At 40.6% G+C, this 23,284-nt stretch overlaps 2 protein-coding genes and 1 long non-coding RNA gene across 3 annotated transcripts; 1 reads left to right on the top strand and 2 right to left on the bottom strand.

The window, feature by feature from the left end:
* Window positions 1-177: 177 nt before the first annotated feature.
* On the bottom strand, window positions 178-15,904 carry clptm1 (CLPTM1 regulator of GABA type A receptor forward trafficking). Its single transcript, XM_080772193.1, has 14 exons — window positions 15,836-15,904; window positions 11,630-11,754; window positions 8,372-8,495; window positions 7,521-7,679; window positions 6,720-6,837; window positions 6,549-6,634; window positions 6,131-6,251; window positions 5,725-5,969; window positions 5,524-5,617; window positions 5,216-5,406; window positions 3,301-3,396; window positions 2,855-2,990; window positions 1,925-2,092; window positions 178-1,753 (listed from the first exon to the last, which is right to left on the bottom strand). The coding sequence occupies exons 1-14, from the start codon at window positions 15,884-15,886 to the stop codon at window positions 1,572-1,574; spliced, it is 1,896 nt and encodes a 631-aa protein (XP_080628319.1). The 5' UTR covers window positions 15,887-15,904; the 3' UTR covers window positions 178-1,571.
* A 902-nt stretch (window positions 15,905-16,806) lies between these two features.
* tbcb (tubulin folding cofactor B) lies at window positions 16,807-21,987 on the bottom strand. Its single transcript, XM_080771849.1, has 7 exons — window positions 21,779-21,987; window positions 21,485-21,631; window positions 21,108-21,251; window positions 20,575-20,671; window positions 19,758-19,949; window positions 18,505-18,577; window positions 16,807-18,394 (listed from the first exon to the last, which is right to left on the bottom strand). Exons 2-7 carry the CDS (start codon window positions 21,590-21,592, stop codon window positions 18,280-18,282), a joined length of 729 nt encoding a protein of 242 aa, XP_080627975.1. The 5' UTR covers window positions 21,593-21,631; window positions 21,779-21,987; the 3' UTR covers window positions 16,807-18,279.
* On the top strand, window positions 19,911-20,554 carry LOC308321062. Its single transcript, XR_013964584.1, has 3 exons — window positions 19,911-20,009; window positions 20,179-20,255; window positions 20,299-20,554. It is a non-coding gene; the product is annotated as an uncharacterized lncRNA (long non-coding RNA).
* Window positions 21,988-23,284: the final 1,297 nt, after the last annotated feature.

Raw genomic sequence — 23,284 nt, 5'->3', positions numbered from 1 at the left:
CTGTCTCTTATCTATCTCTAGGTCATCAGTGGACTGTGGAGCCATTTAGATCAGTTTGAAAGAATGAGTGACTTGCCCTGCAGATGAATTAAAGTAATTTATGAACACACTTTAAATATCCACACATGCACAATTGTGCCATGTGAATTGAATTTGAAGTGTATTCAAATGTAACTACGCTGTTACCCATTTATTTTCAATAATGACACACTGGCACTACAACCATTTTCGTTAGCTCTCATTTGTACCTGCCCGATTGAAGTGTCACTCGGTCATCAGGAAAAAAATGCAACAGTATTATACCGATAGCCTGTGTGTGCGCAGAGGCTCACATGCACTGCGTATCAGTACAGGTACACATCCTCTCCAATACCAGGTTACATGGGCAAACAATTGTATCCTTGATATAAGTATAACCAACATCATTACTTTGAAGTCAAATAAAAAACTTGTGAAGACATTTTAAATTACACTTATGCTTTTACTATAAACATGAGTGTTCAAAAAATAATATGTACCAACATGGAATCCTCATCACTGCAGAAATGTACAGCACTCAAAATAAAAACGAGAGAAACTGTAATTCCTCTATAATACACACCTGACCTTCAGACTCTGCTGTAATTGTCAAGGTGATCAAACATGAAAGTGAACAATTCAAAAAACAAATCTCCAACTTTAAACGGTCGAACAATTCAATGTCCAAGAGAAATAAAGACTTGCAAATCAGCTATTGCTAGGACAGTTTGACATCAGTATTATTAACATGACAAGCTGATATTCTGTACATTTTTAGGACATACAAAATAAAGATTCAGTGAGTGAAAAAGAAAATCAAGTAATCATTGACAATATTAATATTTATATTAATACCAACAAGGCTTTTTTTGTTTTTTTTTGTTTTTTCGTTCAAGTTTGGAACATCAACCATTTGTTTAAAATTGAAGATAGGAGTCACTGTGTTGGTAGTGATTCAACAGGGTCATCCATCTTGTTTCCATTCACCACCTCTCTTCTAGGCTTCCATCTCAACTCCAGACCCTTCCAGTTTCTTCTGGCACTACTCACCTGTTTCCGGGTAACCCGAAAAACAGTTGGTCACATGGAATGAGAAGAACAATTCACGAGAAATCTACAGACGGAACAAAAGCACTTGGCCACCTTCATCTCTGCAGGTAAAAATATGGAGATATGTAGTAGCACTGCAACCCATCCCTCTCACATCCTGCTCTTTGAGACATTGTGGACCTCTCAAAATCATACAGAATACAGTACATCACATTTTGTTTTACTTCACTTGAACTGCAAAACGAGAGCGTAGGGGGTCGGGATTTCGAAATAAGAATTTATGAAGTCTACATTGAATATGATTTGCTGTGGATCCCCACGTAGAATTTAGAGGGAGAGTTGAAACAAATTTCTTTTTTGTAGCAGTGCCCATGGCAGATGAACAATGACTCCCTTCCCTGGCAAAACGGACGTTTAAGCCTGCTTGGCTTCCACGAGTCCTCTTTACAGGAGTCACGGCAGGGGAGGCAGATGGGGGGGGGGGGGGGGGGGCATGGTCTTTGTTAATCATTCTTCTTCTCCTCCTCTGCTTTGTCTGTGATGGCGAGTGGAGGAGGAGTGGTGGTCTCTGCCTGCTCTGTGGTGTCCTTGGAAGGGTCTGCTCCGCTAGTGCCAAACTCGTTCATCCGGTTGGGATCGACCCGATAGATCCAGCGCTGGTACAGGTAGACGAAGAACACCACATCTGAGGCAAAGAGACACGTGAAAAGACAAAAGGACATTCCATGAAATAAACAGGCTTTTCAACAGTATAAACGTATTTCCAAGGAGCATTGACACAGAGAAATAATCTACAAAACACATTTCAGAACGTTTTGCTTTATGCTTATATATAAATAAAGCTTGATTGACTTACCATCTCTGAGGCATCCTATCCTGTACATCATGGGCATCTTGATGACAAAGGCAAACAGGTCATCAATGAAAGTGTTGAGTGCCTTGTAGGTGAGCATCCTCCATGGGAGGTGAGCCACCGACTTCATCTTGTAGTTGATGAACAACTGTGGTGTCATTGTAATGAAACCTGAAGAAAGAGTCAGAAATAAATTAAGGCATCCGTCAGGTGATTTTGAGCTGTAGATCAGGCAGTACAGACAAGTGGGACTGCCTGATGTCTATCTTGAAATCGTATGCATGAGGGTGGCTGCAGTTTAAAAAAAAAGACTGTCTCAGCGATATTGTCGGGAGTGTCTCTATCGCTTACGACAGTCACTAGTCATATTTGAGTCTGTTTCTAGCTAAAGTTTAACTAATTCAGCAGCAGTAACATTAGCGTTTTCTCTCAGTCAGTTGATTCTTCATATCCATGAGTGAAACGACGAGGATGATTTGTTTATTTTTCAAACAGTTCTCATATGAGGCGATCCAAGATCCCCCTATGGAAACACCTGTGGATTTAGTGTTCTCTAACGATATTGAGGTCAGACTTCTGTGCTCTATGAAGTCTATAAAGGACTGGCATGAGAACATTTGGATGGGGAAAGTAAATAAGAAACAACTGTTGAGGAGCCCTTATAGCTTAAGGGGCTTAAGCTATAATTGTACTGTTCCCAACCGTAAATGACCATGGTTATCATGGGCATCCTGTGCATCTCAACCTTCTGTCAAAGTGCAAAGTACAGGAGACATGTCTGCATAAATCATGCCCCTGAGTAAAACCAATGATGGGCAGGGCCAAAGCTGACTAGACAGGAAACGGTGTAACAATAAATAAAAGCAGATTGAAGGGCAACAACACTTTCAACCACAAGGGGGAACAGATAATGTTTTGTGCAGAATGACTTACCAAATGTTAACAAGAAGCCATAGAGCATACTGAGTACCCATGAGTACCATCCTTTGTGCTCTACATAAAGTAAACTGTAGATGGCATAGCAGCCAAACAGAGGATACAGCAGCCATGACAGGTACCTGAAGGCCATCTGAACACCAAGAAAGACATTTACATTATCATCTAATATGTACATGATTAACTTGTTTGTCGAAGTAATGTGTGGTACTTAGAACGCAACACACACACACACACACACACACACACACACACACACACACGTATAGTTGCACCGCTCAGTTCACATAGGTGTGATTTTACTAAAGCAATATGGTATACAATGCCACATTTTGTGGAAGAACACTTAACACAATTTGAGTTAATTGGTAAAAAGGTAAGTTGAAAAGGTCAAAATCAACCATCCAATGATAGTTTCAAAGGTATAGAAGTGTTGCACTTACGTCATCATAGATTTTAGTCGAGGACTGAACATATGTGGACTTGTCTTTGAATACCAGTCGTGGGATTAGCCCAAAGATTTTGTTCTCTCTGTCCAACTGGGAAAGAGACAGAAATGACAGGTTAACAGAAAGTAGTGTGAAATGTAAAATAGAATTTTACAAAATGCAACTGAATGGAACTCTCTTATATTACCCACACTACCGCCCACTGTGGCCACATGTCCGATGCGGGACACATAGATCTCCGTTTAGCGCATGTTTTTATTGATTACTTTCAATCGCCTTTATACACACCCGGACAATAGATCAAGCAGCCCCGATTCATCCCTCTCCCCCTCCCTTCCTGAAAACAGGACGGGAGGGGCGCATTGTGTAGAATAGTCTCTGTAACCGTAATGGCGGTGCCCATGCGAGCGTACATAAAACTCCAGTCAACAGAATCACACTGCATAACATCCGATCGGCTTGTCTCAACCTCTCCTCCCATTTCTCCCTCCTCCCCTCCCCTCCTGTTTGTTTCAGGGGAGGGGAGGGGGTCTTGTGTCAGTGTGTAGTGTCTGTCGGAAAAACTCCCATGGACACCATCATAACATATCTAAAGTCGGTCAGATTCATGTCTCCTTTCCTTCTGCATACTACGAACAAGCAAGAAAACTAACAAACTAATCACAACCTCACGGATTGTATCGTCCCTCGGCGAACTCGGCGAAGGACGGTGGCCGGTTATTTTTGATAATGATGATCATCGGTCAGCTGAAACAATGCAAATACGCACTGGTGTGGAACTGGAGGGGAACTCGGCTAGCCGAGTTGGAACGATACACAGTGACAGATGTCATAGATGGATAAATAATGACAATGCGTCTTTGCATTGTTTCATCTGCTGGTCTGGCGTGTGCCCGATCAGTCATCATCATCATAAAAAATAAACAAAACAGTACTAACGTAGCCCCAATATGTCCCCTCAGTCCCTATGGTCATTCTGTAGCTCATTCAAAAGCCAATTACCGTCGAAGGGTAGATGGGATCAATGTGTACTTTTTTTCCTCGTAAAAGTAAACATTCAGGGCTTTCATTCGGTGTATAGTATGTATAGGATATTTGTTGTGTTCATTTTTATATCTGCCTGTCAATGTCTGACATAAAACGGTCCCCAACTCGGCTTTCTGTTCAAGAAAAGCACGTTACTACAAAAGCAGGTGTTACATAAAAGGTAAATATCTTCAGAATGGAAGATGGTTAAAATAATTATAATAATTGAATTGGAGTGGACAAATTAAGCTTTCTTTTGAGGTATGCGGTGTGCTTCTCGCTATGAGAGAACATTTGCTGTCGGCCTTGGAAAAGGTTGGTCCTCCAATGCTTCAGCATCAGAGGTTCCCCTATGGCAGAAATGGCTAGCAAGCGAAGTGTTAAAGCAAACAGGAAAAGTCCATAGACTTGGCTGCCACATGACGTCACAAGTGTGTGATTTTTGGGGGCTTGCTGATAAGGGTTTATACTGATTATGGATTGGAGACCGTATGCAACTCTGTCGTGCTCATATGCAATATATGAAATCCTCGATGATGGCGTTTACGAAAAATGTATGTTTCGGGTGAATAAAAAAAAATACGATCGTGCACAGCTGTTGTTTACTTCCGGTTCACGGCCCAGGACCTTTTGGCCTTGGGAGTATGCACTGAATAGACTGTGGCAGTGGCAAAATAATTAATATATTAATACCTGGCAGGAATGTGGCTAAATATTGTGTATGTGCATTCAAGGATGCAAGTTAACTTTGACGTAATGTGTGACGGAAGTGTGTCCAAGCTGCGGTTGCTAAGATAGCATTGGACACTCGCTATTGGGGGGGGGGGGCTTACATGACAAGGTTAACTACACAACCCAAACCATCTATCAAAGTGTGACATACCTTGACATCCATAACCTTGGTAATCTTCCAGAAGTCGATTAGGAGGCCGATGAAGACGCTGACCTGGACAACAAAGTTGGTCTCGTTGTCAAGTATGTAGAGCAACACTACCAGGGACTGGAAAACACCGAAGACGATGGAGCGCACTGACAGGCCTTCCAGAGATTGACGGCTATTCCAGAACTGGATATCTGAGGGGCAAAACAGAGTGAAGCAGGATTAAAGATAAAGGAAGTAAGCAACTGAGTGCATTTTAATGCTATAGGAAGAAAAGTCTGTTACAGACCAACTGTTTTGAATGACCGTACCATTTTTGAAGGCCAGGAACTCAAAGATACTGTGTACGATGGAGACAACAATTGTCACTCCCAAGAGGTAGGGGTTGGTCTCCAAAAGGGCCACCTTCAAAAAAGAGATTTCTTCAGCAAGTTTTAAAGCCAACAACCATGTGGCTGAGGTTTAAACATGATCTTTACAGATTGACACCCGTTGCTTCCTTTGCTACTCACCTTGACAGAGTCCTGGTCCTCATCAGACTGCTCATAGGTGTCTTCAGGTAAGAAATTCCATGGCGAGCGGGCATTCTGGGCCGCATACAGCTGCCAGCGCCACAGGGACAGCGGGCAGTAGGAGAGGCGCAGTGGAACCGTCTTCAGGGTGTCATTGACAGGATAGTAGTCCTTCTGGAGGTTCCAGTAATCATTGAAGTACACAATGGGGTAGTAGTCCCCACTCACAGCCTCAAACTTAACATCTAGAAGTGAACAATGTAGAAATATATACATCATACACAACAGAGCAGCAAATTGTGCAAAGAGTTAGAATGTGGCAATGGGCAAATGTATGTACAGAACTATTTTGTAATCAGTATGTTAATGGATTTCTCATGACAAAAAGCTAAGCAGAGGAACATACGTTGGTCAAGTGGTGGGGGGACCGAGCCCTTCACCCAGGCTGTATGGTCATCCACCATGTTGATGGTGAGGTTGGGGTGCCAGTGAGAGATGATCTCTACAGGACCATGGCTCTCTGCCCGCTGTGTAAGGAGACAATTGAGTAGATAATTCATCATTCGACCGCAACATCCCTTGAGCCAAATTAAACTTGTGATACGTTTTTATGTAAGGAAGCCGATACTAATAGCAGCTGCCAGAAACACACTTCATAGCCATGTCAATAGTGCCAAAGTGGATTACAGATGTTTTAAAGTCACAGCATAGCTACACATTTTGGCAGAGTCAACATTTTTGCAGTCAAATCTAAAATATGTGGCTTGCGCAAAGTGCATATTTAGGGAATCTCTTTATAAAACACCCTGTATGAATAAGCAAACCTTGATCACTTCGGGATCTGCTTCTGTCTCTCCTGTGAGTAGATTCTTGGTCTTCATGAACTTTCTACGCTTGTATTTATTCAGCACTGAAAAGGTTAAGGAGCATAGGTCAATATTAAAATAATTCCATGTTATACTTGGTTGTATGTTTGCCCTGTGTACATCACTTACTTCTTGTTGAATGGACTGTTGCCAGTCTACGATAGAGCGCCTTGCGTTTCGGGTCTGGGTGGAATCCACTTTTAGTGAAGTAGACATGTATGTAAAGGGAACCATTGTGCTGCACAGGCTGTAAAGTACAAGTAAGCATGAATTAATGCCAAAATATATACATTAAAGGGACAGATTTTACATAGCTTTCACTGGAGTATCATAATATGTTATAATAATAAAGTGTCTGTCCTCATCCTTTTAGATCCAAGTATTTATAGACCAATTTTAATTGACAGAATTGAGAAATGGGTAGATCTCCTAAACTAAACCGGTTCAGATTATTCCTAGCTGAAAGACATTTATTGATCTCCCTAGGTGATCTTGTATCAGATCCAGTTGAGACAAAGTATGGGATTCCCCAAGGAAGCATTTTTAGGATCGTTCATCTTGTTGTTGTTGCCAGAACTTGCCACTTGGTCACATCAGACCATGTCAGCCATCACTGGTACGCGAATGATATACATTTGCACATATCCGTCTCACCAGACGACCCTGAGTGCCCTGAGTGCTCTCACTTCTTGTCTCAATGACATTCATTGTTGCGTGTGCAATAACCTTAAAAAAAGGAATGAAGAAAAAACTGAGATTCTGGCTCCAAATCTGAGAGGGACACATTACACTCAGTGCTTGGATATCTTCCTAGATAGGTCAAAACGGAGGTCATAGACCTCCATTTACTCATGTCCATCGACTACCCTCTCTTTTCACTCGCCAGGCTTCTCTAAACTAAGTGGCAACTCCGCTCTGAGAATGTCCCACCTCTGGGATCTCCAACTCCTTGTACTGCTCATAGCAGCCATCCCCATCCTCCCCTGTGGCCCAGTCTCCATAGACCAGGTCTCTGTGGAACCAGAACAGGGCTTCAGTGTTGTTGAAGTCAGAAAAGACCTCATCCTGGGAGATATAGATATACAGGTCCTGGGGGAGCAATGAGAAAATAAACCAGTTTGTGATATATTGGGCACAGGAAAGAGCAAGCAGACAGGACACTGAGATAATTACGGGCAATTACTACAGTCTGGTTGCCACACTAATATGTGCCAGAGGAAAGAAAGACATTTTCAGAGACACTGTTACTATCCAAATAGTTATGGTGGTCATCTTGTGGCTTATCTTATGTGGTGTATTCATTAAACTAGAGGTGCCTGTGGGGCCTCTACAGCGGTGCCCGTTGGGCACTGGCCTACTTGGAACCCAGATATTATGTCTGTTTCCCTTTTATGCCCATATATGGAGTTCTTTTACAGGCATGCCCAAATATGGAGTCTATGCAGACCATGAGACGTCAGCATGATGTCAGAACAGGCCAGCTACTTGGAACGATGCAAGTTGGAAATGAAAGCCCCACCCAGATATTATGCCTGTGTCCCTTTTATGCCCATATATGCAATTTGCAGAGCCTGGACAGAGGCCTTTTTGGGGCGGTTCTGGACAACCGTGGGTCCGACCGACTCAACACCGGGTGGGGGTGTGGAACGTGTGTGTCGAATTTGATTGCATTACAACAGTACACACACACAAAGAGACTTGGTGCATTTATAGATAAGATGCAAGGTATATATATATTAGCTAATGAGTAAAGTGGCTTATATTGAAACAAGCTGAAGTACCATGAGGGTATCTTTGGGGAAGAGGTTCCGGCTGGGTAATCTTGGGACCCCTGCCGGGGTGCTGGGGTCAGGAGTGGATGGCCCTCTACGGAACCAGCTACTGATCGCCCAAATGATGAAGATTCTGGAGAAAGAGCAATCAAAAATTAAATATATAATATATAATGAGCACATAATGTGGGACAACATGAGAAAAAAGGGTAACTGGACATGGGGATATTGCATCAGAATTGGATGTAATTTTCTAATTCCTATGTGAACATTAGTAAAACAATAACCAACGATCAGTGTTTTGGTTTGTGGTTATCATTGAGATCTCAATGATGAGAATGAGTGATAGCAGAAGGAGCATTATGTAATCAACCATCCAGTTTGTCTAAATTAAATTAGCAAATTGCTAAATGTATTCATTATTAGAAACCAATTGCAAATTGCTAAATGTATTAATTATTAGAAACCAATGATGCACCATGAGGCCATAATTAGATGAGTTAGATTTTGTGAAACATTCACTTAAAAATATTAGACAAATCAGTTCATTTGCAAGTACTGGACTTCTCCACTCTCTTCATACAACTACCAGTATTTTTCAATATCCACATTTTAGTGGGTGTACATTAAATTTAGTTACGAGGCTCAACAATAATGACAACCACAGTGCAATTTTTGTCATGATATCACAAAGAACATTAAAATGAATTTATGAACTATATAATCCGGCAGCCGGGGTGGACGGGTGGGAAATTTGGTATATAGTATTTTTTATTGGCCTAAAATATTGTGACAAATGTGATGACGTCAGTACATTTGGGTGCATTTTGTGCAAAGCGAATGCTTGGTATGTATTCAGAATCATGAAACCCCCGAGACTCTGGACACATCCTAGTCTACAAACACTATGTGGACTTGTGTGATATGACCACTGGACTTGTGGAACATGGTCTCTGGACCTTAGTTTAGCACACTGTGCACTGGGCCATGTGCAATAAGGGCTACTTGCAATATAGACAGATCGTGTTTTTCTTCTGCTCTCATATCATTTTTTATTTAAATTACTACTGCTACTGTTACTACTGTACTACTGTAAATAATGTATCCTCCTTACAGACATGTTTGCACCATTGGTGAGATGCGAAAATACTTTTCGCTGTGCTGTACTTGTACTGTACATTGACAATAAATTGAATCTCATCTCATCCCCTAGTTTGACATGTCACATGCTACTTAAAGCATAAAGGAAGTTTGAAATTTTTGCCTGCCATAAGATGTTAATGGTAGGGTCACAAGAAACACTAAAGAAAATAAGAAATCCCAATAAAAAAAATTGCCCAATACCGGATAGAAGTGTATATAGACAATATTTTAGGCCAATAAAAATAGACCAAATAACCCACTTTAAACAAAAGAAGCCTGTCGGCTGCCGGACTATTTATTTTTACTACAATTGAAGAGAGAATATCTAAATGAAATGCTGCTGTTGGATTAATTCACTATTCATTTATTATCCCAAAAGGTTGACTGATACTTCATACATTCTAAAGAGCAACAAGATTAAGTTGCTGACTTTAACAGTGAAGACAGTTTGTTTTTGTCATCTACAGAAAATATTCATTCAGCATGACTCCAGAGTGTGCTGCAATCTCATGAAATTCTCTCATTCATCCTTTGGCATTCATGGAGGCCATATCACCTGTTTTAACTAGCTTTAATATGTCTCCCTTGGTACCAATTAATGTGCCATCCCCAATGTAATACTGTAGCCATATTAGTCCAAGCAACCCACCTATGATAAATATTACCTCAGGAGGAGAGATAGTAGAAGAGCAGGTGCTAAAAGTTACATGTTTTCAATTCAGGCTATGATAGATATGGGTATTATCATTTAACACCCATAGCATAGCCATGTAATTGTTCACAATTTGTTTCATATTACATGTTGCGGATGTAGGCTGCGAGCCGAGGAGACACTTGACACGCACGCAAAATAACTCAGTAAGGTTGGTTCCTCCACAACACACAATAAAGTTACAACAGTTCCCAAGCTAAAGTATTAACTGAACGTGGTGTTCAAGCAGTCAACAGAAAATGTCCCTCTCCCATGATCACCCCTGTCTCAATTCCAACACGACTAGTGCCCACTGCCCAGCAGGTGAACGCCATGTAGTTATTAGCGTGGCAGTGCCCCAGGCCCAGTGATCACACCCACCACCTACTACCAGTGCAGTGCCCAATCCTTCCATTAAAGTGACATACCTTACGTCAATAATAAGAACACAAACTAGGCACATTATGGCCCCTACATTACACTTCAACAGAAACAACTGTTAAGATGGAAGAAAGACCTAAGTAAACAACTTACTTCCCCTCAAACTTCAAGTCAAATGTTATCACAGTCAAAGTATTTTTTACTGTAACGCTGTCACAGAACTGCTCCTACGCAAGTAGCATTCAGCTGTACAAAACATCTATCAATAGTCACCATCACCGATATCTTCAATAAACTTTAACACAAGCAAATTACAGCTGTATTAGGCAACATCAAGTTGTGCAAAAGAATATACGCAATGCTGAAACAAAACAAACTGTAGGTTTTAATGCAAGCTGAGGAGAGTGTATATAAATCTACAGTATGTAAACCAGACAGAAAATCTTCTTTGGACAACAAAGCAGCATCCTACAGCGTTTGATGCCGTTCTAGTGCTTATGTAGTTCTGTTTAGCACAAAGGACCTATTGTATCCCCTTTTCTCATTAGCTTTATGTGCTTCATTGTGGATTTGTTTTGATCTGGCACCATCAAGAACTTGATGAACTTCGTATTTTATTAAATAAATTCACAGGCGGTCATATGCATAGACGAGAGATAGATAGAGAGAGACACAGATACACAGTAGATAGCAGTATGGTATGTTCTATACAGATTTCGTTTCATTTTCAGAAACATAAACAAATAAAATGTGTTAGGGACAAGATGATGTATTTTCCCTTCATCGTCAATGGCGTTTTTAAAACAAACTTTACAAAATGTAACTAAAAACAAACATTAAACCTGTATATCCCCTCAAAAACAATTTGTCAAATAAAGTATTTTTGTTGGGGACACACAAATGACCACCTGTGTATCCTGGGAACTGACTACATTGAAACCTAGCAACATCACAGGGTACTTATGAAATGTAGTATACCTCGCAACAGATGTTTATTTTAAACTAGCCTGGAAATACTCGAGTGAAAATAGTCAATTTAAAGACAAACCCACCTGAAGACGACACCTTTGATGACCTGCCATGCATTAGGTGGGGCTGCTGCTGGAGGAGGATCCTGTGCGTTTTCAGCTGTCTGCACAGCTTGGCCATCTGCCGCTGCAGTTCCATTTAAGCTTACCTGCGCACATCACACACACACACACACACACACACACACACACACACACACACACACACACACACACTTAAGTATGGCATATAATGCAATTAAATACTTTTTTGATTGAGAGCATAAGCATGTCACACAAGAAGTCTAGATCCTGACAACAGCCTGAACAACTAAAGAGAAATCCTGAAACTTCAGTTTATCAAGGGACCTGAATGTGTACATCAGGAGTTGGCACTAAGGGTTGCCCACCTGGTCCTGGCAGGTAAATAAAACTTTCTGGCAGGAGGAGTTCGTTTTGCTTGTTTAACACGGGACGCAACTATCAAGCACAACACGAAATATCTGTCTGAACACCTGAACGTGGCCAGAGCGCTCTGTCTTCTGATCTGTGGAATGTAAAATGTCATATTCATAGCTATTAAGTATGTAGGTATTTGGCAAAAACAAATTGAGGCATGACATTTATCGCACAGCCCCAGAAAGTAAAAAAAAATAAGTGTTAAATTGAACAGTAATGCCCAGGCAGTGGCTTAACCGTCTGGGCACCCGACTGTTAATCCAGTCGCAGTGTGCCGCGGGTTCGACTCCCGAGCCCGACACGGCCTTTACTGCATGTCTTCCCCCATCTCTCTCCCGTTTCAATAAGACAATAAGAAGGCGTAAGCCGCAAAAAGATATCTTAAAAAAAAATTATGATGGAGGATTTACTTTTCTGGCAAGTGAGTATGACCTTTGGGCAAGTAGAACATGACCTATACTTGCCCGACGGTAAAGTGCCTCCGAGTCCTTAGTGCTTTTTTTAATATATATATATTTTTTAATATTTTAATATTTATTTTTAAGATTTGTTTTTGGCTTTTCTGCCTTTAATGATAGATACAAGTGAGATTGACAGAAAAGAGGGAGAGAGAGACAAGGGGAGACATGCAGTAAACATCATCATGAACGGGACTTGAACATGCGATGCGCTGTCAGGCAGGCAGAGCCTATATGTGGCATGCGCCTGGACAGCTAGGCCAGCGGGCACCGCAGTTATACATTATTGTTCACAATAATTGACTGCACAAGTTGGAAAAAGACAAATAGTTGGGTTGTGGTTGTGGTTGTGGCACTTTTTTGACCCATCAAGTTGTCAACTAATAGACAGATAATGATATAGATAATTACAATAATAATGGCTTGTCTTCAGTGTTTGCCATAATCAACCCTGCTTTTAGAAACTAGAAAATAACTAAGCGTGACACCAAAGCTACCATGCATTTCAGAACAAAAAAAAGGAAAAAATGATAAATAATAAAAACATTTGAACTTCTAGACATTTTAATCAAGTAGCACAGTAATCCTACATGAAAATCCCCCAGCTAGGCCACATTCTATTGAAAGTGTCACAATAGAGTATAGACAAGTACAGTACATGCCAAGTCATGAGTCTCCCTTATCTAAACATCCCATCTCCCCCTCTGTCACCGACACAAGGGCAACCAATGCTTCACCTCTAGAGGCAAGAAGTAGTGAGGTATAATAAATGGCCAGCAAGTTATAATTAGGTGATAGATAAGCCTTGAGGACAGGAGATTTATAATCCTGAAGGCCCAAGATAAGACTTTTTTTCTCTCTAGCAGCACCAACATTATAAAAACTCAAATACTTCAAAATGGTGCCATGCCCGTTGTGGTGAGTTTTTTTTTGTTGATTGATTGATTGATTTATTTACAGAATTACAGTACATTTCAAGTACAACTCAATACAAAAACTGTTAACTGAGTGGACGACACCATAAAGCATTACACTTGTTTACAATAGGGCCCACCATTTTCAATTCATCAAAACATTTAGAGACGCACGAATATACACAACTATATAATCAAAACAGGAAATCATCATAGGAGGTAAAAAGGGAAAAGAAACATAGTGAGGGGGAACAGGGGTGGGTGGGGGATTCAGATTTTACGGGGGGCAGTTTCGAATTGCAGCCGTCCGTAGGTGCCCTTTGAGAGCAGTTTTTAAGGATTCGCATCATCGCATGTCTTAATGACTGTAGGTAGGGCGTTCCACATTTTGGTGGCATAGGAGCGAAATTAATTTAGTCCCTTGTTTGTCGAATCTGGGTTGCACATGGTTTGAGTGACATAATGTACACAAGAAAATGTTTAGTTTTAATTTACATAGAGAAGGTACTAGGCAATTGACCTAATACAGTAACGATAACAGAAACAGACCCTAATCAGGTTAACAATAGCGACAAGTTATGTGCTTGAGTGGTAGGCCACACACACTTACTAGATTAACAATTAACCATCAACAGATTCAGGTTGCACAGTCAAGAGACTCCATGCAAGAATGCATCCTAGAGATGTGTATGAGACAAGTGTCTGCCTGGGAGTGTGGTTGGGCAACAGCCATCTGTCAAACGGGGGAGTTGTTATTGGCCTTGTTGAGTAACTTGTCTCCTACACAGAATGGTCCTTTTGAGAGTTTATTATTTTTTTACACAGTAGAAAAGAAGAATACTTGTATGCATGTGAATAATTATCTATCAAAGAAAATATAAGTTAGTCCAACTGTGCAAAATGCTGGTCCTTGAGTCGTGATTATTAAGTGCACCAGCCGCACCCGGTCTTGGAATATTGTCAAAACCACAAAATAATGTTGTTCAGAAAGGGCAGCTATTTCTGCCCACTATTCTCTTTACCACCCATAACTAGAAAGCTCGAAATCAAGAGTAAAGCACAAGGCAATGACCACCAAATCTTGTTAGTTAACCTATAACTAGATTCAACAGCAGCAAGACATTTGCCACTAATATTAATGAAAATGTAAAATATCCCCCAATCTAATGAAACCGTATATTGTTGTCATGTCAGGCAGTCCCTCAAATGGCAAATTATGGTGTAATTAACATACGGTAGATTATGCACAGCTACAGCAGCTTTGCATTGAGGAAGCCAGGTAAGATTATTATAGCAGCTTCATACCTGAATTGTATTATGAACGGCCCACCCAACAGTATGGGACATTTTTACCTTTAAGTTTTTTGGTATTTCCCAGAGTAAAATTTGTCAGTGTTCCTTGTATTTAAAATGTATTTATTATTTTATCTTGCTTGCTTGGTTTCATTTGGTACGGTGTCATAAGGCTGAGATACACTTTTTGTTCACAGAACACACGTGACAAAAAATAGTTAAAATCTAAAAGGTACATTATGTAGATGGCCCTTGGGTGAAAAAAGTCACCCCTGTTCTACTTTCACTGTCAACTTTCCTCTTTGGATGAAAAACTGATCTCACGTTTAAAAAGAAACCAAACCAAAACTGTGTTTCACACATTTCAACCAATTCTCTGTTTTAAGATACCTTGGCTTAAACCATACACTCAGGACATAAATTAGATCAATGTTTACTTTGGAAGTATCATTAGTACAAAGTACAACAAACAAAATGTCCCCAAATCAAAACTGATACAAATCACGTGAAATGAATCATACCCAGCCTTAAAAGAGAAGCTACCCATTCATCAGGAACTGCCAAGTTATCAAGTAGGCCTACATCAAGTGACATCACTCACGGGGCAATTACTCAAGAGAAATAACTCTTCTCTAAACGGAATTTTACGCATTAAAATGTATAAGCGGTAATGACAAGTTAACATGTCAGACATGACTTTAAAACAGAGAGGGGACATATCAACCTAGGCCGTATGTGTGGTAGCTGATGGCAAGCCAGTCAGAATCGACAATTGCAATGCAGCAGTTAGGTGTGTTAGACAACCACGTATGGGTAAATATAAAATACATTGTTAACTTGTTATATCACTGGCCCTGTCCTGTTGTGAAATAAGACGTGATGTTAAAAATGTGACTCCAGACAGCACAGCAGCTAGCTTGGCTAACGTTTCCAGACTCATCGTGAACAGCAGGAGGGGGGTCGTTTTAAAAACCAACCGGCATTGACAACGTCACCGACACAGGTCTGATGAGCGTTAATGACGTTAAAACGACAGCGCTGCCGCACTTGGCCCGCGAGCGATACATCCCGTCACCGTGTCATTCTTTTACGACGAACGAACATTTACACAACGCCATTCATTTTACCTCGCCGTTGCTCACGGGGGCTTCAGTTGCTTCGCTCTCCTGCGTCGCCATCTTCCCTCTCTCTTGGTCGCGCACACGAGCTGGGAGATCTCATTATTCCTCGCGTGAACTCAACTACAGCGTCACCATTGCGTCGCAGGGCTTGCGGAAGGCACCTCGGATGGTATCTATGGGAACAAAGGACGCTGAACCATAGTTATACATTAGCACTGAACACACATTGCTTCAAACCCCAGTAGTCCATTTTCTGTGGAGTACTGGGGGTAGAATATCGAGTCTCATCTCTGAACAAGACTCAAGAGTCGTTCAGAGGCTGACATGCTGATAGGATTCTGACATCATATTAAATGTGTCAGCCAGCCAGTGTCATAGCCCTCGACCATAGAAATTACAATTGTCTGTGTATCACATTATATTGCATCTTGAGATAAACTGCATCATTCCAAACTGAACTGAGATTGGGATGCTTATGCTACACAGTATGCGTGCATACAATCAAAGAGCACCACTGACTGCAATTCGAATTTGTCCCCAGCAAAAAGTCAAAGCAGGGAAGCACCCCCACCCCACATATTTATTTTTGATTTGTTTATATGATGTTTGTATGTCAAGTCATGAAATGTTTCGATGAATTGAGTATAAAGGACCTCAATGGAAACAAGCCATAGCCTTTAATGTGTTTAAATCCTCTTAGCAGACCTTGTATTGAACTGTACTTTGTGCTTTTTTCTGCAAACTATTAAAGTATTCAATCAATCAATAATCATAATGAAATCACCATGCATGCACCTTTGACCTTTTTGTGGGAGAACCAATACAGAGCAAGCCATAAAGATAGCCTGATGAAGGCCACATAGGCCAAAATGTTTCAGTGTTTCCCTATTAAAGCTTTTCACTGCATTTGAAGAGTGTGCAGGTGTTTTTTCTTTTTCATGGGAGAGAAGCAAAGCATGAGTCATGACACATCAGAATAAAGACATCTAAGATTTTTAATTTGTATGAGCAGAATGAGAATGTAACATATTGCTTGCTTGCTCCGTTGAACATTTTTAAGTGGTGATTAGTGCAACAAATAACTTAAGTACAAGTAAGACATCATTTGAAAAATGCATCGCCACTAGTGCTGTGAATGTGTATACTACTGTACACTGTAATGACATTGAGTCCTTGCAGGTTAATGTCGTTTACTTGCATGTTAAATGCAATGCTGTTCTATAAAAAAAAATCTAGTTTCCCATTACCAAACATCAACTAACCACTTGCAACAGACAATATGACATGGCCTATGTGTAGTAGTGTATAGAAACAGTGCAGTCACAAGGTTTTTTTTCAGCGACTCAGGCCTTCATCAACGCTGATTAGGTGTTCTTTTGTCAGAAACTGCTGCTGCAGTAAATCATTTAAAAAAATCCCTTGAGTGTGGACTGTTTCAATATAGACGGTTTGCTGAGAGTTGGTCTAGCCTCGATACCCAGGTTTTCATTTAGTCTACACCCATCTGTCCTGACAGTAGAGCACACTCAGCTCGGGACTTCTGTCTCATAGTTCAGAAAAGCATAGAGAAAAAGTTAGAAAACCTTAAAGCGCTGGCTGAGAAATTGTGTCAAGTATGATTTTGTGTTATGCTTCCAGCCTATTGAGCCTAAACCTTATGCGTGTGCACTGTGCAGCAAGCAAAATGTTTTACTTTGTCATAAAAGTAAAACCTCAAGCATGGCCAGAGAGACACGTGTCTTATTACACCTAATTTATGAATTGTAGTGTAGTAATCATAATGGAAGTGAAATCCACATCATGTACACGGTAATGGAGGCTGGGTATAATTAATACCAAAGTATATCCACAAATCATCTTCTTACTGCTTCCACAGGTCCATACACTACAATGTACAGTATTGTGTTGTACAAAAACACGTGTATCTAAACATACTATATACAACCACCTTTGTAAAGATTGACAAACAGATTGACAAACAGATTGACATACCAGCTCAAGAGCTGGTATCCAAGCTGTAAAACAGAATGTTATGTAAAATCAAGAACCTACTCCCATGTTCATAATTGTTTACTTACGGTAAGTAAGGATCACAACATTAGCAATATTCATTAGGACAGAATTTCATGCAAAATAGACTTAAAATATTGCCAGTTCAAATTGTTGGATTGAGCCATGTGTTATGACTATAATAGTGTTCTTAATTTATCTAATATCGAACAACACAATGAGTGGCCATCTAGTTGTCGTGATCTTGTTTCACCAGGAACACAACACAAGGTGCTGAAATACCTCCAGACGGGTGTTTGGAATCAAGAGCATATTACTATAACTTCCCGTCTAGCACAAAAAAAGACAGTTGCAATAACAATGGCTCCCCTTCATGTTTGGTTGATGAAGGGACAACAAAGCACTGTTGTGATTTCCTTTGAGCGAGCAATATCCTGGTTTTACATCTCGTCCAGACCATAATCCACCTCAGCGAAGTCTCCCACAGTCACCGTCAGGGGCTTCACAAATGCACCATATTTGTTCTGACATTCAAAGTACTGCTTCCCACCGACACTGTAGAGATAAGAATAAGAAAAGTCAGTTGGTCAAACTCATAGCTGGAGCACCCATCTGGGAAACCATTGGAAAGCATGCACAGCAGCAAGAAATTATAGCTCTCCTACCTTCCATCATGTTTTCCAAGGGGCTCATCATACTTCACACCCACCCAATAGCCTGGCTTGAAATCTGTTGTACCTGCAACCAAGATATGAATAGTGATGTTTTATGAATAAATGGATTCTGACACATAAAGAAGGGGTTCCCAGACTTTTTCATGTCAAGGACCCCCAAATTGAAACTAATTAGCCCGCGGACACCTCATTTCAAAAGACATGCCAGGGACCCCCCATAAGAGAAGATTTGTACGGCTCTAGCAGTGATTTTCAACCAGTTTAATTTCAAGGACCACCAGTTTTACATGCATTAGTCTACAGACCCCCATTTAATGGCATTTCTATCTCTGGGACCCACAATTTATATTGTAAAATCAATGCTAATTTAACTCTGAGTCACAGACCCATAAGGGTCCATTTGGCTCCAAATTATCATTTAGATGCGTCCCCCCTGGAACTCCCTCAAGTACCCCTGAAAGTTTCACTTTCTGAATTATATTTACAGAAGAAAGTGAACTTTTACAAAATATTCTAATTCATTGAGATGGACCTGTATATGTATACAATACATACAACTTCCCATTGACAGCCCATTCATCCAAACAGAAAAGTCCTATCTGAACAGCGTCAAACTCACCAAGATTGCAGCTGTGCGAAAAGCTTGAATTATCCTTTCTATCTGCAAAGTGTTTGTTTCATAAAAATCCACTGTAGACTTGTTATGAGCTACCTCCTGTCAAGAAATTCCTTGCAGGTGATTTATAGTTGGAGTTAAGCATACTACTGATCAACTTTCTGTCTATATATCTGTGCATCCTTTTGAAGTATTGGAATTTGAAGCACTCGTTTTTAGTAAAGCAACCTCCTGCAGTACTCCCAAACTCTGACAGAATTTCTTGACAGGAAGTAGCTCATAACATGTCTACGGTGGAGTTTTATGAAACCAAAACTTTACAGATTGAAAGAGGATAATTCAAGCTTTCCGTACAGCTGCAATGTTGGTGAGTTTGACATTGTTTAATACAATTACATAGGACCTTTCTGTTTGGATAAATGGCCTGTCAGTGGGAAGTTGCACCTAGTTAGCACCTTGCTGGCAAGATGGTCTGAATATCGTCAATTGTGATCGCATAGTCTACACTCTACAAAGCTGGATGTACCACGGTGGATTTGAACCCACAACCTCTGTGGTGGTGCCTGGGCAAGAACTTTACCACAGCGCCACCCGACCACAGTTGTATTTAAATCAGTCACACACTTACCAACATACATAACTTCGCCAATCTTGGTGGGCTGCCCCGAGGCCTGCACTTGGCAGCGGTTACCAACAACGATGTTATCTGCAGCAGTCTTCTCTTCAGCTTCTCTAAGAGCAAGCGCTGCTTGCTTCCTTGCATTATCTTCTTCGTTGAAGCGTCCAACCTTATTTTTCTTTAAGAATGACCTTGCAGAATCTGTGGTGGAAGATAATGAACCACAATTAAATGCTGCTACCCATCAACTATTCTCGTAGTGTCTCGTAGACACTGTTCTTTTTTAAAGAACAGTGTCACAGAACCAATGGAAAGATTTTGGGAGGTACTTAAGGGTGGTTATGGCGATTGGTTTTCAAAGCCCATTCACTGAATTTAAATTTCCCAACATGAATCAGTAGATTTCTGATTGTCTGGCTACATATCAAAGTTATGGAGTATAAATTAAGCTTTATTTATTGATAAGCATGACATTTGAGGCTTAAAGTAGCTTATTTATTTTCCCAAGTTCCCGCCCCAGCCCGTAGGATTACGTTACGTATACGTGCAGTGACAATTATATAACACCTTCCCTGCCGGCTTCCCTTCCCCGAACCTGGGCCAATTGTGATCATGTGTAGACGATCGGAAAAGACTGTTTCACCACGGTGGATTCAAACACACAACCTCCTCAGTGATGGGCAGACACTGCATCACCCAAGCAGAGATGGGCATTTAAAAATGTTTTGTAGTTTGTGTAGGACCTCTAAAATGTAATGAAATATATTTTGTAATGAGAAGTAGCAGTTTGATTGTTTATGTAAAATACAAGAATAAAATAAAATACCTTGTCTCTTCCCATAAGCATCGTCTGATATTTCAAATTTCTCCACTTGGGACAGGTCACTAAACTCCCCTTTCTGAGCTCCACTGAGGTCAGTAATCTGTGGAAATAGAATAGATTTTATAGTAAAAACTAAAAGATAATGTAATGAACAGCGAAAACAATACTTGGACATTACCAAGTATACTTATTTATGCCCTAAACCACACCAAAGGGTAACCATGCAACTCCTTGGGTTCAAACGGTTGCAAGGAGTTAACGCTAAAACCGTCTTGACCCTTTGGTGTGGTTTGGGCCATTGAATTCCATGTGTTGAATCACTAGGGTCAATGTGGGTAAACGTGGATCAACGTGCAACAAAGACAAATCACACCACAGGGACAACGCTAAAACCATCTTGACCCTGGTGTGGTTAGGACTTTAGACTGGTGTTATTGTGCCAACCCTGTCAATTTGAAAAGCAATAATTAAAATACTGTCAAGTAGTCACTACGTGGCATGCTGTGTTTGTCAGTTAATAGCTATACAGTACATACATGTATCCTGCAGTCATCGTCGACATGGTAGGAACCTAGCAAGGCTTCATTGTCATCAAGTTTCTGCAGGAACGTGTCACTGACGCTGAACAGCTCAAGTTCCATACAGGAGGAAGGTGTGCCCACAATCATTTCCAACTTACCCTAACCCAGACAGAAAATAATACATGTTGGCTGTTGGGTCGTTTGACAAGGTGGCAAATTCAGCAAAAGCACTGTAAGATGAATGCTTTACATAATTAACTTTATATAGCCTTAACAGCTTGCCTTAATGCCTTGTAAACATTATGTGACCAAGACCACACCACACCTTAAATACACATCACATGTTAATAACATTCACAACGTACAATCTTTAGAAAAATCCAAGAACTCACCTTTAAATCTGCTATGGTGATACCCCTGTTAAATTTGCGATTCTGCTCGAACGTGGAAAGGGTAGATGTTACGCGCACAGCCACCGTGGGGTTGGAAATTACTTCCATAATTATTTATTCCTATGCGTATCCAGAAATCCAATAAGTCTGCAAAAGGATGCACAAATATATAGACAGAAAGTTGATCAGTAGTATGCTAGAAGTTTGTTATGTAGCAGCGTTTACTGATGCTATACCAAAGCCAGTCACGTTGCATTCAGACCAAGCACTCAGCTAGCTAGCTAGCTTACTTACCAACTGCGTATGATCACTGTCTTCCTTTGACGATGAAAGAACTTTGTCAAAAAGCAGTAATGGACCTATATATTTTTTTAATCAGTAGAGACCATGGAAGTTGGTATCGCAAAAATAGAAAAAAAGACGAAGGATTTCTTTGTTTGCTTGTTCCAGTCATAGAGTTAAGGTTCCAGTACTAGAAGAAATCAAATGAACGACGAGCAGGACCTGTTCAGTGTTCTGCAATCTACAGCTACGCCTAGTAATACGCCCCAGAGCCAGAGTAAAACAGAGCTACGACATTGAGGGGGCAGAAAACAGCCCTGTCACGTGGTTCATGTCACTTGTTTGTCACTATGCAGCCTGGTAAAGCCTTTAATTTGCTCTGGTAAAGCCTAAAGACCGTCCATAGCTATTTAGTCAGACTCGATCTTATGGTTTGTTACCATAAGATATGTTTGTCACTATTCACCAATATAAGTATTATGTAGAAGAGCCGCCATTGGACTGTCCCGTTATATTATAGCTCTATTGACTGGCCACATGAAGTGAACGGAGTTGTCGTAACTCTGTCTCACTCTGGCTCTGGGAAAGTGGTACCCTCGCGTCAGCAGGCTCTTCCACCACGGCGGAGAAAACTCGGCAAAGAACTTCTAGAAGAATCTAGAACAATTATTAATGACATAAAAAACAAGTAGTAGTTTATACAGCCCGAAAAGACCATAAAGACTACTAATACTAATTGTATATACAGGTTTAATGTTTGTTTTTAGTTCAATGTTTGTTTTGAAAACGCCATTGACAATGAAGGTAACATTTACATCTTGTCCCCTTTTTATAAAGTATATTTATTTATTTTTTAAAGACAAACAGACATTACACAACAAGAACATATAACAAACAACAAAATAAAATAAAGAAAAGAAAAACAGCTCAGGCACAACACTTATATACTTAAATAAAAATATTGAATATACAAAGATGACAAGGACAATGAACCATAATGACAAGTGGCTTTCGAATTTTGATAGACTCCCATTCAGGAAATACATCTATACAGTACATGAATACATACCGGTATATTAAAAAGGCAGACAATATAGTTATCATAGGCACCAAATCATTACAAAAAGAGCAGACGCATGCATGCCCCACTCAAAGGCGGCAACCGCCCCCCTCCAGGCGGCAGGGCCACCGCCCCAAGAAGCGGCCCCGACGCAACGCATCGAGACCCTTGCCCGGGCGACCACCCCCCCATACCCAAAGGGCTGACAAGCCCCCACCCCAAAGCAGAGCACCCACTAGGGAAGAATGCTGGCACATAAGATATCTAAGGTTGGCACGGAAAACCTCCAAGTACCGTGGGAGACAGTGTGGTTCCAATATGATTAAAATATAGGGTCCCAAATTTTGTAAAAAGTGTCCAATTTAGAATGCAACATGCAAGTAATGTATTCACAAGGAATACAGTCCATTATAATGTTATGCCATGATTTATTTAATGGAGCAACATCCTTGATCCAA

The sequence above is a fragment of the Protomyctophum bolini genome (genome assembly GCF_963924005.1).
Source record: "Protomyctophum bolini genome assembly, chromosome: 9".
NCBI lineage: Eukaryota > Metazoa > Chordata > Actinopteri > Myctophiformes > Myctophidae > Protomyctophum > Protomyctophum bolini.
Note: the sequence above shows the minus strand (reverse complement) of the source record. Positions and strands in the feature narration are given on the sequence as shown.

Bases quoted from the DNA above. Each gene is read 5' to 3' on its own strand.
- clptm1 (XM_080772193.1), bottom strand. From the start codon at position 15,886: ATGGCGACGCAGGAGAGCGAAGCAACTGAAGCCCCCGTGAGCAACGGC. The intron at 5,618-5,724 runs GTGAGTAGCAAA...TCTTTTTTGAAG, and splicing joins AGGACCAGGACTCTGTCAAG to GTGGCCCTTTTGGAGACCAA. The intron at 5,407-5,523 runs GTACGGTCATTC...TTTGCCCCTCAG, and splicing joins GTTCCTGGCCTTCAAAAATG to ATATCCAGTTCTGGAATAGC.
- tbcb (XM_080771849.1), bottom strand. From the start codon at position 21,592: ATGGAAGTAATTTCCAACCCCACGGTGGCTGTGCGCGTAACATCTACC. The intron at 19,950-20,574 runs GTATTTTATTTT...CTTCCACCACAG, and splicing joins TGCTTATGGGAAGAGACAAG to ATTCTGCAAGGTCATTCTTA. The intron at 18,578-19,757 runs GTAAGTGTGTGA...TCTTGGTTGCAG, and splicing joins TGGCGAAGTTATGTATGTTG to GTACAACAGATTTCAAGCCA.